Source organism: Aethalodelphis obliquidens, unplaced genomic scaffold, assembly GCF_003676395.1.
Source record: "Aethalodelphis obliquidens isolate GAN/ISIS:26980383/991018 unplaced genomic scaffold, ASM367639v1 scaffold3, whole genome shotgun sequence".
Classification (NCBI taxonomy): Eukaryota; Metazoa; Chordata; class Mammalia; order Artiodactyla; family Delphinidae; genus Aethalodelphis; species Aethalodelphis obliquidens.
The window spans coordinates 56,828,555-56,844,015 of NW_020837947.1; the positions used below are offsets into that span (position 1 = coordinate 56,828,555).

At 50.7% G+C, this 15,461-nt stretch overlaps 1 protein-coding gene across 1 annotated transcript in view; it reads left to right on the forward strand.

Annotated features, from left to right (window-relative positions):
* Positions 1–1,135: 1,135 nt before the first annotated feature.
* The window catches only part of SIM1 (SIM bHLH transcription factor 1), a 72,365-nt gene continuing 58,039 nt past the window's right edge, over positions 1,136–15,461 (forward strand). The window contains exons 1-3 of the mRNA XM_027089776.1: positions 1,136–1,450; positions 2,145–2,764; positions 12,076–12,158. Coding sequence (XP_026945577.1) covers positions 2,590–2,764; positions 12,076–12,158 — 258 coding nt within the window. The 5' untranslated portion in view covers positions 1,136–1,450; positions 2,145–2,589. The remainder of the gene's footprint in view (positions 1,451–2,144; positions 2,765–12,075; positions 12,159–15,461) is intronic.

The window sequence follows — 15,461 nt, forward strand, 5'->3', positions numbered from 1 at the left end:
CATCTGTAGGGAGTGATTCGCAAGCAGCAATAATTGTCTTCCGGGACGAGTGAACTTCTTCCCGTCGCTGTTTTCTATCCTCAGATGACAGGGAAGGCGATTCAAATGAGAGGTTCTCTTAAATATAACTTGTCAGCAATAGTACTTACAAGCGTTTGTTTAAACGGCTCCTGTAAGGGATCGTAAATGCTGCAGATTCATTCGTGCAGACTGTGTCCCTTCTGTAAGGAATATTCATGTTGGACTTTTGTTTCCTGAAACAAAACCCAACAAAAACTCTTCGCTCACGTTTAAGGTAACGGATTATTGTGAGATACTTTATATCAACGACTCTAACTCTATTTTGGCCTGAAATGTAACCTCTTTTCCCCTAGTGTCCCCTATCTGCTCCCCATAGGAAAACTCCATGACTGAGCTTTCTCCCGTGAACAAATCAGCGCCTAGATTAGACCCATTTCCGAAAAGACGCTCCTCTTTGGGATTAATTTAAATACGGGTGTATTTATCCTCTCTGGCGATGCATTCGGTGTCGCCGTGGTTTCAGAGAAATGCGAAAAAGAAAATATAACCCAAAGAAAACATAACCCACCGGCCCCGTGCACGCTGTGGGCCCCGCGACTTGCCCGCGGGAAGGGAGCGGCCGCCTGGTCGGCCTTTGGGCGAACATCGCCCGCAGCCTGGGCTATTCCTGCCTCGCCTGCCGGGCGACCCAGCCCCCGCGCCCGACCTTTGCGGCCAGGGGCCGCTGCCCACAGCTTTGGGGCGCCCCTAGCACTGCGGGGCCGGCGCTCGGGGCTGAGTGCACAGACTCTCAACCTCGGGGAGCGCGGGGAGCGCGGATCCTGCACGTCGCCCTCAAGGCCCGGGAGGCCGAAAGTAGGAGCTGCTATAGCCGGGCAGCGCAGACACCGGTGCCCCCGACTCGTGAGGAGCGCTGCGCGCGCGGGTAGCAAGGCAGCGAGCCGGCAGCGGGGGTGCGCCGGGGGGAGGCGCGGTGCGTGCACGCGTCATTCAGCTCCGTCGGCCAATGAGCGCCGCGCCCCGGGACGCGCCGGGCCAATCAGAAGCGAGGAGGTTTGTGAGTGGCATTAGGGGAGGGCGGGAGAGAGGGAAGCCGGGAGTGAAGTTGAAGCTAAACCCCGTAAACCATTAAGAAGTTAGGGGGGCGTTTTCGGCTTCCAGTCAGGAATAATACTGGCTTCGTAGTAACTACCGAGGAGGAGGATTCTAAAACCACCTCACCCGTCCCAAAGCCCGCATCCCCCTCCTTCTGCCACACACCCCTCCCCCAATTCATGACCAAGAAAAGAAGAGAGAGCCAGGGCACGCTCTGCTCCTCTCTGCGGGTGGGAGGCAGAGAGGCCTGAGGAGAGGCTTAGTTGGACGGTAGGCATGAGTACAATTAAGAGGTGGGCGCCTGCGCACGCTTTGCTGCCAGCGGGGACTGAAGGTAGGTGAAGCGGAACACGCCCTGCGCCCGCCCATCGGCGCCCGCAGCTCTACGGCGGAGGGCGAGAGGCCGGGCGCCTCCCGCCCCCCGGTGCCTGCGAGGGGCTGTCGCGAATGTGCCACCTGTTAACCTGGCGCAGCCGTGCCCGGCGTGTTGCCGCCCCTGCTGGGCAGGGAGAGCGCTGGGTCGCCTCCTCGGCAGTCCTGAGGGACTTGATGTGTAAGTGCTACATTTTGAGGAATCCCCGAGACTTGAGACCCAAGTTAGAGAGCCAAGTTCCGGACCTGCCAAAGTGGGGGGACGGAAAGGTGCCCGAGCGCTGTGGAGGAATTGTGATTTGCGGAAACCTGCCTTCCTGGGACTTGCGCCTGGCCTGGGCAGGGGCACGGGGACCGGCGGCTGAGGGGCTCCTAAGGGTCTTGCAAAATCTGCGTTTTGTTGTTTGGGCAATTTCCCAGGGGGCTGGAGAATGTGTCTGACGGGGGTGAGAGAATGGGAGCGTTATTTGCAGGGGACTCAGTCTCGCTGCTGATTTCTCCAAATCTTAACCAACCAACCAACCAAAACACCGAGCCCGGCGAGGAAAGCTGAGGCGCGCTGAGGCCCTTCCCGGCCATTTTTCAGAATTGGGGCGAGCGCGCGAGTGATTGTGGAGCCGCAGATCTCTTACGCTCTGATGCTGTTGTCTTCACAGTGGCCTGAAAGAGTTGTCCGGCATTCCTGTTCTTCCCAAAGCGGCTTGGAGCCACCCTAACGGCCGCGGGACTGAAAGCAAACGTCGGGGATTATTATGTCGATTTCCCGAGAACCGGGGTTCGCAGCGCGGAACCGAAGAAAAGGCTAGCTCCTCGGAGGTCCCCCCGGCATTTGATACCCAGCGACGCCTAGGATTGCCCAGATCGCCTGCGGTGGATCAGCAACTTTCCTCTACTCGCATCCCATATTTTTAAAGAAAAAATTTTCTGTTCGCCGCGTTGGTCTTTTACTGCCACCAAAACACTGAAGCAAAGACTTCAGTCTCGTCATTCAAAGTATGCTTTATATTTTTGCCAAATATGATCTCTAATTGAAAGTTTATTTTTGGTTTTGGATGAATCTGTGGAACTTATGTTGTAAGAAGAAAGGGGGAACGAGACACGATGAAAGAGAAGTCCAAAAATGCTGCCCGGACTAGGAGGGAGAAGGAAAACAGTGAATTTTATGAACTGGCTAAATTACTGCCTTTACCCTCGGCTATCACCTCGCAACTGGACAAAGCATCCATAATCAGGCTCACCACCAGCTATCTCAAAATGAGAGTAGTGTTCCCAGAAGGTAAGTGACTTTGCTCAGATGGAATTTCAAAGGCAGAAGGGGCACGGGATCTGCCAGTGAATGAGCCTACGCCACCGGGCAGAGAAGTACATTCATACTTAAACACACACTCTCTGCGAAGGGAAGTTTAGCATGGCTACTTAACTAAGGACCTCTCTGCCTTTAGAATTTCTGTTGCCTTTCCGTGGCTCTTTCTACTTCCCCATGAATACTTTCTCTTCAGTCCATCGGATATGTTTGATTGGGAAGCAGCTCAACAGTGCTTTTGTCAACACTTAGATACTGAGCTCAGTTGAAAGTACTACTAATCCAAACATGACTTTCTTTTTTTATTCCTCTTGTTAGAATTGTATCTAGCAGAGAGCAGGAACATCTCTAACTTCTTGTATTTTTGTTATGTCTAGATACACCCATGTACATGGAGCTAGCTAAAGCAGATACTAATTTCTCTATATGTCAGTAATCCTGCAGATGAAGAGCAGGCATATTCATGAACAAATATGTCCTGAATTTACCCAGTCTCTTGACTGCTTCTAGCAAATTTATTCTGAGTTGTTCACAGATTCCGAAACTAACTCTGGGACTTGGTGATTTGCAACTCTGGGCTTGATATTTTCTCTAAGATATAAGATTGAATTAAGATCGCTAGCCCGTTTAGAAAATATCTGCTAGCTGGTAGGTTGGCAAATGGATCCCTGGGAAAATTGTCTCATAAGGCCTAGAAGTTAGAATAGCTGAGCTTTTGACATGGTTTAAAATGTGTATTTAGATTATCAAGATTCATTGTGTGAGGACAGAGTAGCCTTGAAAGAACACTGTCCTGTATAAAACCATTTATACTCCCTAGGGGAAGGACTCTTCTATTTCCCCATCCTTTCCTTTACCCACATTCAAATAACACATAAACAGATTTTTAAAAATATTTTAGATATGTCTTTGCTGGGAGAGGAGGATTTGGAAATGTAGAGAATACTAAACAAACAAAAATTCAAGAGAAGGAACCCTGTGTACTTACAAACCAGAACTTCTTATGTGACAAAGAGAGGTTTATGTTATTGTTGATTTTGGATGTTTGGAGTTTGTTGTTCTCTTTTAAGGAAATGGGGGGAGATAATCATTATTGGGCTTTGAGTTTCACTTTGCTTCATCTTGACTAAAAGTTATTATCTGAATCAAAATCTTGCAAAACACGTCCTCATATTAGTCAGGGGCACTAAAGGAAAACTTCCAAATTATAGTTCGGTTTTACCCCAAAACTATAAATAGTAGTATGGTCATTTTGTCTTAAAGCAGTTCCTTGAACAATCTCATCTGAGCCTCGAAACCACAGGAAGAGAGGAATCAAAACCTAACATACCTGAAAAGTTTTAAAAAAAGAGAAAGAAAAAAAGGAGGGGGAACATATATTAAAAACCATATTTCCCATTCAAACTGTGCTGAGAATTGCTGGTGGGAAAATTACTATTATGCTACATTGCCTTCTGTTTAAAAAAGAGATCTCGTTGTCTTTATACTGTCAGCGCCTACTTTATAAAAATAAAGCTATTGCGAACTCCGCTGGCCGCTCTGTTCCTAACAGGATTATTAGCAGTGATTTGTCAGTCCCTGCGGTCTCAGTGGGCTCCCTTTCTGCGTGATTTCTAGCGGGTCTCGTCAATTATCGGTGCCGATGTCGCTCGCTGTTTGATCAGAAGAAGCATATGGTGCTGCTTGTGAGGCTGCGAGTAATCGCGGAGGAAGAGAATAGAGGGTCGGCTTCCCCGGCGGGCACAGAGAGGGACAGAGCGCCCGGGGAGTCGCCAGGCCAGGGCCTCGTTTGTGTCGTGCAGACCCCGGGCAGGCGCGGCCGGAGGGAATCGGGCTGATTCTCGTTGTTTTGTTTTTGTTTTAAAGAGAGCAAGGTTTCCTGTTTAATTAAGTGCTAACCCCACAAATTATAAATTGCGTGATAAATAAATAGGAAAAGTAAACTCTCTTAGCCAACTTCTCGTTATTTTTAAAAAGAGCGCCGGTGAAGACTCCGGCTGGAGTCCCCTTGGTGCCCAGGCCGGTCCCCTGTGGCTACTTTAAAGGCGACTGTACTTTCTGCAGCCCCACTCACCTTCCTTCGGAGCTCTGGGCCCCGGGCCCCTCCTTCCTCTCCCTTCTTCTGTGGATGCGTGTGGGTTTATGGGGAGGAGGGGATGGACGATGTGTGAACTCTGGGCACATCATTTATTTCCCCAGCTACTGTTGAGCTCATAACTCACCCGTAGCCTCCACCGGGTGAGTTAGACAGGGTCATCCGGACAGCTGGTTCCTAGGGATGAGGTTTTAATTTTGAGGATAGATTAGCTTCAAAAGTCCAAAACCCTAGACACAGCCCTTTAAAATATTAAAGGACAACAGCAACAAACAGTAAAACCAACAGTTTTTAAAAGGAGTGAAATAATCACAAGCCCGCAGAGCCAAGCACAACCTGCAGAGGGTGCGAAGTTTGGGTTCAGCTGTTGACTGACGGCAGAAGTGGGGACAAGAGTGGGTCCATGGCAGTGGGGGAAACTGAGCACTTTATATGGGGGTAAACTTTTTTAGTGCTGAGAAATGGGAAAGAATTTGTTTGAAATGAAGTTCATTTTCATATCTGTCTTAACACCATCTTAGCACATAGTAGGGCTTCAGTAAAATTTTAAGGGTGGGATGAAAGTAGCTATTTCATCATGGTAAGCCTGCTATCATATGTAACATGGAGTGTGCAAGGTATATAATCTAAAATACTTCTAAATCTGGTGACATCTTAGTTACAGGCATAAAAATGACTGTAAAACTCCACTGTTTTTGCTCATATTACATTTTATTTTTAATACCCTGTAATTCTAAAAGACTTAAAACAGAAATATTTCCATACTTATATGTGAAAAAAATTAAAAATCCTTAATTTTCTCCCCCCTCATTTGCTGAATACAGTTTTCCCCACCTAGGATAGCAGCTTCCTTGTCTGGGAGCAAACTTCAGCTTTTATTTATCTGAGTAGATAAAATTGAGCTGTTGAGGGAAAAATGAGAGAGAGAGAGAGAGAGGGAACAGATGAATGGGCTGTGGGTGCTCGGAATAATTAGGAATAAAGCATTAGATTGGAGATTTCATAGTAAAAACAAAAACTCTGGTACAATCACTGTCATTAGAAATCATTAGAATTGCATATCTCCCAGGTGGTAACATATTCTATTCTAAAATAGCCTTGCAAGGAAAAAATTGGCACATCTAGATATGTATGTCTTTGGTGTTATCAAAACCAAAAAGGCAGGATAAAAAAAGTGATGATATGACTTTATTTGTGTGCAAAAAAGGGTAAATTCAACTAAAATATATATATTTGTTATTTAGATATAAGATAGTTTTGACTAGGGGCGTAGTGACTTGCAGAATAACCTTTGAAAGGATCAGATGTTTTCAAATCTATGGCCATTCAGAATCTTGGTAACATCACTACTATTTCATTGTCAAGGTGTCTTGGGAAAATAAAAATAATGACAGAATTGAAATTAGTAGCTGTGTATGAAAGAGAGTTTCTACAAAGGCTGGAAGGACAAGGATGGTTAAACAAACCTCCACAAACACTTTCTGTAATAGTCACCTCAAGATTGAAATCCTTAATCACCTTATATTTTTTTGAGGCCAAGAACTGAAAGAGAAAAAGAGGTCCCATTTCCCACGTGGACGGGTGATTTAAAGCTGTTTTTCTTGCTGCTTGGGGAAATGATTGAGCATTAGGTTTCCATGTTTATTTTCTTACAGAAGTTTTTCTCATTTAAACGCCTTCAAGCACAGTTTACGCTCCACGCTGGTTTTCTCTTTTTAATTCCAGTTTTGATGTTGACTTAAAATGTAGAGTGCAGAACTAAACTCCATGCAGAGCATTTGCAAGGCAGATTTATGTGCTAGAAATTATAGATCAGATCAATGAAAAAAGTACTTTTTTTGAAAAGGGAATGATCACTAATAAAACCAATAACAACAACAGCAACGAAACTACAAAACAGGGTATGATAAGATATGGCAGGGTACAATCACCTGTCTGAAGCTAAAATCAGGTTAAATTTCCAGAGGACAAATCCGATTTCTAGGGGAGTTATTTTTCAATTCTGGGGAGATCTTTGCAGCTTCCAGCTTTTGCAGCTACAAACGTGGACACAGAATTCGAACCTATGGATTCTCGCCTCATTTCTCTATCTGTCGGCTCAGGTATTTCTCAAGAGAATGAGGTTTAGACCCAACTAAAACCTTTTGATTTTAGCTGCTCACCCAGTGCCAGTCTCTGATCCACGGAATTTTAAATTTTTCGTGGGGACGGGGGATCCTCAATTATTTCGCAGTGGGCCTGCGAATCAGAAAACACTAAAACAGTGTGTGAGAACTGAGGAATAAAGCTTCTTCCTAGGGTAGAGCCCTCGGGCAGGCGGCTCCTGCGTGGAGTCACTCGACCTCGGTGGCTCGGACCAGCCCGGGAATAGCGACCTCGTCGAAGCCCCCGCCGCGCCTCCCGCAGGGCCCGCAGCACGCAGAGGGGAGAAGCATGTAGGCCGCGGCCGGCCGGCCAGGTCGGCGCCGTGCGGCCCATTCTCGCCCCGCGGTGGTGGCCCGCGACCCGCCCGCCTTTCCGCCGATGGCCGCAGCCGAGGGTGAGCCTGCTCGCGGCCTCCTCACGGCGTCTCGTCACTCCCCGCGCGAGCCCAGGTCTTTTCCCTCCCTGGACGCGAGGGCTTCTGCGCCCGTGCGCCCGCCGTGCCTCGTCCTGCGCGGGCCACTGCCCCGAGGCCCGGTCCTCGTCTAAAACTTAAGCCAAGATCCCGCCCGAGGGGCCGCTGTGCGTCTGTCGAGTCTCGACCGCCAAGTGGAACAAAAGCGGGATAGGCCCGCGCCGCTGGGCAGACCCGTCTGCCTCGCCCGCGCCGGCCTTCGGACGCCCTGTCAGGCTACCCTCGAAGGCCCGGAGTCTTGAGTGGACACCGCCTGCCGCTCTCAGCCGCCTCGCAGCACTACCGTCAACCCCTCGTGCGTGTTCGTCCCACGGGTTAGTTGGCACCTGGCCGAACCTTGCCTGTCCCTCGTTCCTGCAGTACGTGTTTTCTCGGGGCTAGGCCCTGCCCGGGAAGCCCTAGCTTCGGGGCCGGGGCACTACGAGGGCGCAGAGGGAGAGTCAGTGCAGCGACCGTCGGTCTCCACCCCAAATTCACACTAACTTCAGCGGATCCCCCGCCCGCCAAACGCCCCCCCCCGGTGCGGCTGGGGGTCTCAGAGGCAGGCAGGGGAGGGCAGGGTACACACGCACGGTGGGGGCCAGGCCGCCGCACGGGATAAAGCCCGGCCCCGCGCGGCCACCGACGCCCTCGGAAGGTCGGCCACACCCGCCAGGTGGCCCAGAAGGCCGCGCCGGGCGTCCGAGGTAGGCGTGGGTGCGCCTAGGTGAGCGAAGCGGCCTCCTGCCCAGTGACCGCTCCAGGCGCTCGGCCTCGGCTAAGCGCGCCCGACCTTCCCCAAGGAGCCCAGCCGCCCAGGCTCCCGGCTCCCTAACACGAAGGCCGCTTGCTTGTGGCTTGGGAGGTTTGGACAGTGAGCTCTCAGTGAGCACGCGCAGGCCCTGTGGAAAAACCAGGTGGCTGAGACAAGTCCCCCCCCCCCCACCCCCGGACCAGAAGTTAGGAGCGCGGTCTCGGAGGGCTTTGCCCGTCTCAGTCACCAAGTTGTCGCCAGGTCATGGGACAGCTCCCCCATCAACCCCATACTGGCTAAAGGGCACATCGCGATCCATCCAAGAGAAGGTTCCCAGGAACGACAACAAGGAGGACACCTTTCTGTTCACGTATAGTGTTTATTAAAGGAGAGAAAAAAAAAAAAAAAGAACAGTAGAACAAGCTCTCCTCCTCCTCCTCTTCCTGTCTGAGTGAAGGAGGCAATGATGCCAGGTCTGTAATCTACATTTTGTCAAGGGTATGAAATTCATTCCGAAGGAAAAGCTCGATCAATTTATTTTTGCTGCTTGCAATAACACAGCTGGATGATGCTTTGAGCTCACGCTAGACTGGGGCTCATCATTCATTCGCCAAGAACGGGCCTAAATTGTGCCTGTGGGATTAGGTCAATTTTAGTGGATCTACTTCGCCTCATTTGGTTACTAATTGGTTTCTTGTTTTATAAATCGAAATCTCATTTTCAGGAAATTACAAAAACCGTGCAGTCAGTCCATTGAGGTAATCCTTGGGTCAGGGGGTATTTAAATGGAAATGGCTCAACCGAGCACTGAGGGTAAAGCAACAGTGAAACTTCGCCCGGGGTTTCACGTGAAATGTGAGCTAGCCCTTTAGATCCAGGATAGATACATCCCTTCTGATACTACTTATGTAAATATGATAAACCAGACTTTAAGGGAGGAGGGGGGCGGGGAGAAGCAAAATTTATCTGCTAAGGTTAATGTGGCATATCTTGGAAATCTTCCAAAATAGATTATGTTTTCTTTTGTCTTTGGCCACTTTAGCTGGGGAAAATCCTTTCGTCTAAAACCCGATTTAGTTATCGCCTCCCTCCCAGAGCTCCTTTTCTCCTTTGCAAAACCCCCGTTCTCTCGGCCTCACCGAATTACAAGAGAATCTTTAGATCTTGTTCCCACTGTAATCCTGCCGCAAAGGGAGTTGGTTTCCTCCTCATTTTAAACAGACAATCAAAGGATTTGCGAATTTTCTGCGGTAGGTCAAGTGCAGAAACGAAATCTCAGCTTACCCCCCTCGCCAACTGAAATGGGGTGCGGGAGCGCGTCACTGCAGGCAGAAGGTGAGGGGGTCCAGGGAGAGGGGTCTCTAGCCCACTCGGGGCTTTTCGGGAGGTGAAACCCATGAGCAGGGCTTCGAAGGTGTCCTGGGCAGGCTGACTGGAGAGCTCAGCCCTGATATTAGGTCAGGAAAGCTCGGCAGGTAGACGAGGGCAGCCAGTCCCTTATAAAACATTAACCCAGGCATAACCGTGTGACGGAGCTTTCAACCGGGAACAGAAGAGAAGGCGATGCTCGGTGAAAGCAAAAGGTTCCTTAAAAGGTGGTGGTGGGGGTGTGTGTGAGGGCGGGTACAGGAAAGGGCGACGGAGGCCCCTGTCACCCTGCGCCCGGCCCGGCTGCTTATTAACCTGCCGGTAAGTCTTATTTTTCCCTCGTAGGCGCATACTAATGAGGCCGCAGCCCGAGACCACAACCAGCCAAGGCTGGCGCCGGGAGTTCGGAACCAGTACTTAACCCTGAGCCCAGCTCGGGGGATTTTCGGATGATCTGGGTCGGGAGGCGGCTCCCCGGCGTCCCCAGCCGCTGTGGGGGGACCTTCATAATTTTAGAATAAAGACCTGTGTTGGCTGCAGGCGCAGGCTTCGCACTCTTCCGGGAGCTGAGGAAGACGGGATTCCAGACACAAGGCGGCCGCGACCAGCTCCCTGCACGCCCGAGCGCCCGGCCCCTCGCCCCAGCGAAGCTTTGGGCTTTCAGGCCTCGGCTGGGCCCGCGGTGTCCAAGGGTCAGCGCCATGCTGGTCCCGGGCTTTCCCAGCAAGATCCTTTCCCCTTTCCCCGTGCGGCCTCCCCGGCTAACCCCTCCCCCCGCTTCTTCTGGGTGTGTAGGTGTGATCCGGGATGAAAACATGAACAGGTCGTGCCAGAAACCAAGGAGGATAGCTTGACTGAGACGGGAGGAGCGAAGGGAAGGTGACAAGGCGAAGGGGTGTGTACAGGCGGCTGTGGCGGAGGACCTCCCGCACGGTCCAGGGGGACCACAGGGCTCAGGGCAGTGGAGTCACTCTGGGGAGGAAAACTGGGGCGGGCTAAAGAATCAGGAGGGGTTGCCGAGACGCGAGGGAGGGAGAGGAGTCCGGGCGAGGCGGGGGGGAGGCGGGGAACATCAGTGTTTGCAGAGCTGTGGGGAGATCGTTAGATTTATTTAAATGTGCAAACACCCAGAAAGACCCGATTCGAGCTTAAGGGGCGCTCACGGTTACTCGTTACCAGGGTTTTGATCGCTAGCTTCGGAAGCAGCTCCTGGCCAACACATTTCAGGAGTCCGACTCCGCGTTTTATTCTGCAAGATCCGCCTCCACCCCCATATTACAATGCGAGTGTTTGTCATTGGGTACTTCATAGTGATTTGTCCCGTAATGCAGTAAATCACCCCCCCCCCATTTTTTGGTCACGTTTAACCTTGTTTAATCGTGTAAGCACAAAAGAATTTAACTACCTAGTTACACTAATTTCAGCAGCAACATTGTTAAAAGATATTTCCCATAAGTAGTGTAACCTCGGTCTTGGCAAGTTTCTTCTGCCTTATTTTTCATTTTCTTCCTGAAAACAGGTACTATAGCAGATTCCATATTAATTTTTTAAAAAATCAGCCACGGGCATACAGGGAGTTTTATTTTTTAGGCATCACCGGAGAAATGATGTGTGGCAAAGCCTGGAAAGATCTAAACGTGGTAGCATCAAGGAGAGGAAGGGGCAGTCTTTGTTAATAGATGATACCTGGGAAGCAGAGAAGAGGAATGATTCTCTACGTCCAAAAGGGAACGAAAATATTGTAAGACGGTGTTAGCACCTGAAAATAAGTGACTTTCAGAGAGCTTTTTCTTGGAGTAGGGAGGGAGCTGAGGTTAGGACGTGGAAAGGAAAGGCAGAGGCAGGACTGCGGAGGGCAGCTGGTATTGGAAGCCATCCGCAAGCAAACGGATTTTTCCGAAGGGGATTAAAGTCAGAGGCCAGGGAGGGAAAATGGCTGGAGAGCCCCGCAGCCAATCAGAAAGCCCACCAGGACAAGCCGCAGTCTCAGGTCGTTCCCGGCGGGCAGCGGTATTCGCTGGATGGGTGGACACCCTCGGCCTCTTGATAAGGGTGATGAAACTTGGGGTGGGAAATAGTGTCCCTCGCCCATCTAAGCACACTAGTGAACTTACGCCAAAGTTATCACTCTGGTGGTGTCGGGGCCCCTCTGGGCACAGACTGTCCCCAAACTCGGCCACTTGTGAGGGGGGGCGGGGTAGGGGCGCTCAGCCAGGACCCTGCCCTTCCTGAGAAGCCCAGGCTGGTCGAGCAGAGCGAGAGGGAGTCTCACTTCTGTTAAACCTGTTAGAAGCTGAGCGGGCAGAGCCGTCATTTACCCTCTCGCGTCCCTGCGGTCTAGGTGGGGAGGGAGCCCGGGTGGTATCGGGTCGTGTGTGCAAGCTTGCCTGGGTGACAAAACCGCGAAACTAGTCTCAAACCGCCAGCCGGGTCGGAGTGCGTCTTTTAAGGGTGTCTCTGTGTCTCCACAGGGCTCGGCGAAGCGTGGGGCCACTCGAGCAGGACCAGCCCCCTGGACAACGTAGGCCGCGAACTGGGCTCCCACCTGCTCCAGGTACTGACTTGGGCCTCCCGGCGGCGCACGTGCTTCGAGGGCCCGGGTGCCGGCCCCCGAGCCAGGATTCTTGTTTCCCGGAAAATGAGATCCCGTCCAGAGGTGGCCGTTTCGCAGCCCCTACGACTCCTTGTAGAGTTAAAATGTTTAGCTCTTAACCTCGCTGGGTGTGGAAGGCGCCTCTCGAGGTGACAGTCGGCGCGTTGGGTTTGGAAGGGAGCCCGGTAAGGCCCGATTCAGGACGGCTGAACGGAGGGAGGGGGCGCCATCTGACGCCATTCAGCAGAGGGAACCAGAGGCCAAGCTGCCGAGGCCGGGCTGCAAAACCGTCCCAAATGAAGAATTTATCCAGGAAATAACGGGAATCTGGTAGAAATGCCCGTCAGTGCTTTAAGTCCACACGTCCCGGATCCAGCTGCGTCCGCAACTCGTTTCACCTCCTCCCTGTAGCCCCCGGGATCCCTCCTCTCTCTCCACGCGCCCTCACCCCAGGCCTGCCCGGGCCGTGTGCGGACCCTCGCGCGTACACACATACACCTCCCTGAGTAATGAGTTTATCCAATGTGGTGGCGCCCATTACCGCGCTGTTTGCAGTGTACACCGTTTTAAATTGCCCGTTGCCCGCGTAAGTCGCCTAGCAAATATTTAAAATAGTAAAACTCCCGGGGGCATTTTTAGGCTTGACACTTTTATCCCACCCTGCACCCCCTTATTCTTATTATTCAAGTCCACCATGGGCTCCTCCCGTGGGAGCCTCAAACCCGAGCAGCATCGGACTGGGGACTCTGAGCCCGTCTCCCTCCTGGACCAGACATGAGAAGCATCTCATGGCAGGAGTGCCGTGGCCTTTCCTGTCCCATCACTACCCTGTGCCTCCTTCAATCCCAGAGGCCAAAAGAGATTTTGGTTTCATAGAGCAAAGAGAGGCCCTGTGTGAGCATTCCCTCCCAGGCCTGGCCTCCGAATTTAACTAAAAAGATTCTGTTTCTCCCCTTTCTCAGGGGAGAGAAAGTTGTCTTTCATCAGTTGTCTCTCAACAACTGACCCCCCACCCAAAGCTCTCCATATTCCCAGCTAAGTTTCCTCATCAACGTAAACAAGAGAGCAAAACTCAAACAGTCCCTCACCCCTTCTAGTTCTTGCCCAGTCTTTTTCCTAGTGTTCATCCCAAACTCCTTGTAGGACTTAATGATCCTCCCAATTTCCATTGCTTATGCTGCCCCCCTCACTCCCACACCGCTTGCACTCTGGCATCTCTCACAGCTGGTGTGCTCTGCACAGGCTTCACAATATTTTGATATCCAACATAAGATGCTCATCTCTTATCACACCTGACCTTGTTCATTCCACAAACATAGGAGGCCCAACTGTATGCTAGACAGAAAGCCCTGCCCTCATGGAGCTGACACTCTAAGGAGAGCAGCCTTGCAAACCCACACAGGTACACAGCATGGTATGACAGGTGGTGTAGGTGCCATGGAGAAAAAGAAGAAGGGGAAGGAGGCGAGCTGTGTTTGAGTGGCACCATTTTAAATGGGGACGGTTGCAGAGGACCTCACTGGGAAGGTGACATTTGGGCAAAGACTGGATGGAGGTGACACTGCTTACTTGACATTCTGCCTCTCCCTGGGTCTCTAAAGTAGCGGAATTTCCTGGATTATTCTCCCTCTCTGCTTGCTTTTCTAGGTTTTCCCACTACTGTCTGGTTGTAAAGGCTGGCATTCCCCCTAAGGTTCCAGCTCTGTTTCTCCTCTCACAGCTTCCTGAGTTATCTCAACCTCAACCAACACCACCACTTCAACTCCTTTCTTCTCATTTGCATGACCCCACTGGTTTCTTGTCTAGACACCCCTCCTGAGAGCCAGACCTTTATTTCCTACTGCCAACTGGACACATCCAAATGGAAATCTGCATATACCTGAAGTTTAGCATACCTAAGACAAGAATTCATTATCTCCTTCTTCCAGACTTCCACTCATACAAAAACTCACCAGGCCTCCCTAAATGTTCAGTGATCTTGAAGTCAGTCTCAGCTTCTCATTCTGCCACCACAAATTCCACAACAGCCAGAACCACCTTTGACTTAGACTCTTCCCCCATCTTATCTTCCTTGTGACCACCCAAGTTCAGCTTTGACCATCTCTGATCTCCTCATTTCCACTCTTTCCTCCTACAGATCACTGTCCACATTCTGCCAGGAGAAAAAAAAACAAAAACAAAAAAACACATCTAAGCATGCTATTTCCCTGCTTAGAAACTTCTGTTGGAATCTGATGCCTGCAGGAGCATCTCCAAGTTCCACAGACTGACATCTCAAACTCTCCAAAAATCCAGCACCAGTGTAGTCCCTCAGGCTCATCTCTGGTACACCGAACTCATCAAACCTGAATACACCAGATCCACCCTCCACCTCCAGTCCCTGCTTTCCATACGCCATTCCTTCTGCCTAGGATGCCCTTCCTCCCTTCTCATGTTCAAGCTTCCTTTCAAGGCTCTACTCAAACAGCTCTCCTAAAGCCACTCTGGTTCTCCCCAGGCCTCTGGCCACTAAGTCTCCAGGCCCTCACAGCACTGTCTATTCAGCTGTATGTTCATTATATCTGTCTTTAGGCCAATTGTCTGTTTTGGACTTCTAGATCCTTGAGAGCAGGATCTGACTCATCTTTATGCTTCACTGCCTGGACTGAAGCCTCATTCACAGAGATAAAGGAACAGTGAAAATCTAAGACTTTTCTTCATGGAGAGCCTGCCAGTTTGATGCATCAATGTAAACACACACATACACACTGTAGCACTACTCTATGGACTTGCTGCCGGGAAAGCCTCCCATCTCCTAAATCCCCCTCTCGTGGACTCTTTCCAGAGCCACTGGCCTGCTGCCTTCTATCTACAAACTTTTCAAACTGCCAGCCCTTCCACATCTCCCAGTGCCTACTATTTCCCAAACCCTGCTAGCACTCTTTCCATTATAGAATATCCCACTATGAAAGTCTCCAAGACTGACACAGGAAACTTCTGGTTTGCTCAGTGACAATCACCCCAAGAACCTAACCCACCTCTTATCACAGGTTGTGATTTTTTTCCCCCCAGAATGTTTGTGTATGTTCCAGATATGCCTGCTTTGTCCATTTTGGTGAATCCTCAGTCTTGAAGGGCAGTAGCCTTGTCCACCACTTCCTGGAGTCTCTCCTAGGGTGCCGCATGTCCCATGCTTACAAATTTGGAATGAACAAAAGAGAGACTCTTGTGGCTGGTTTTCTTTGCTCTATTTCCTGCCAGGCCCTGTCTACTCCATCACTCTGC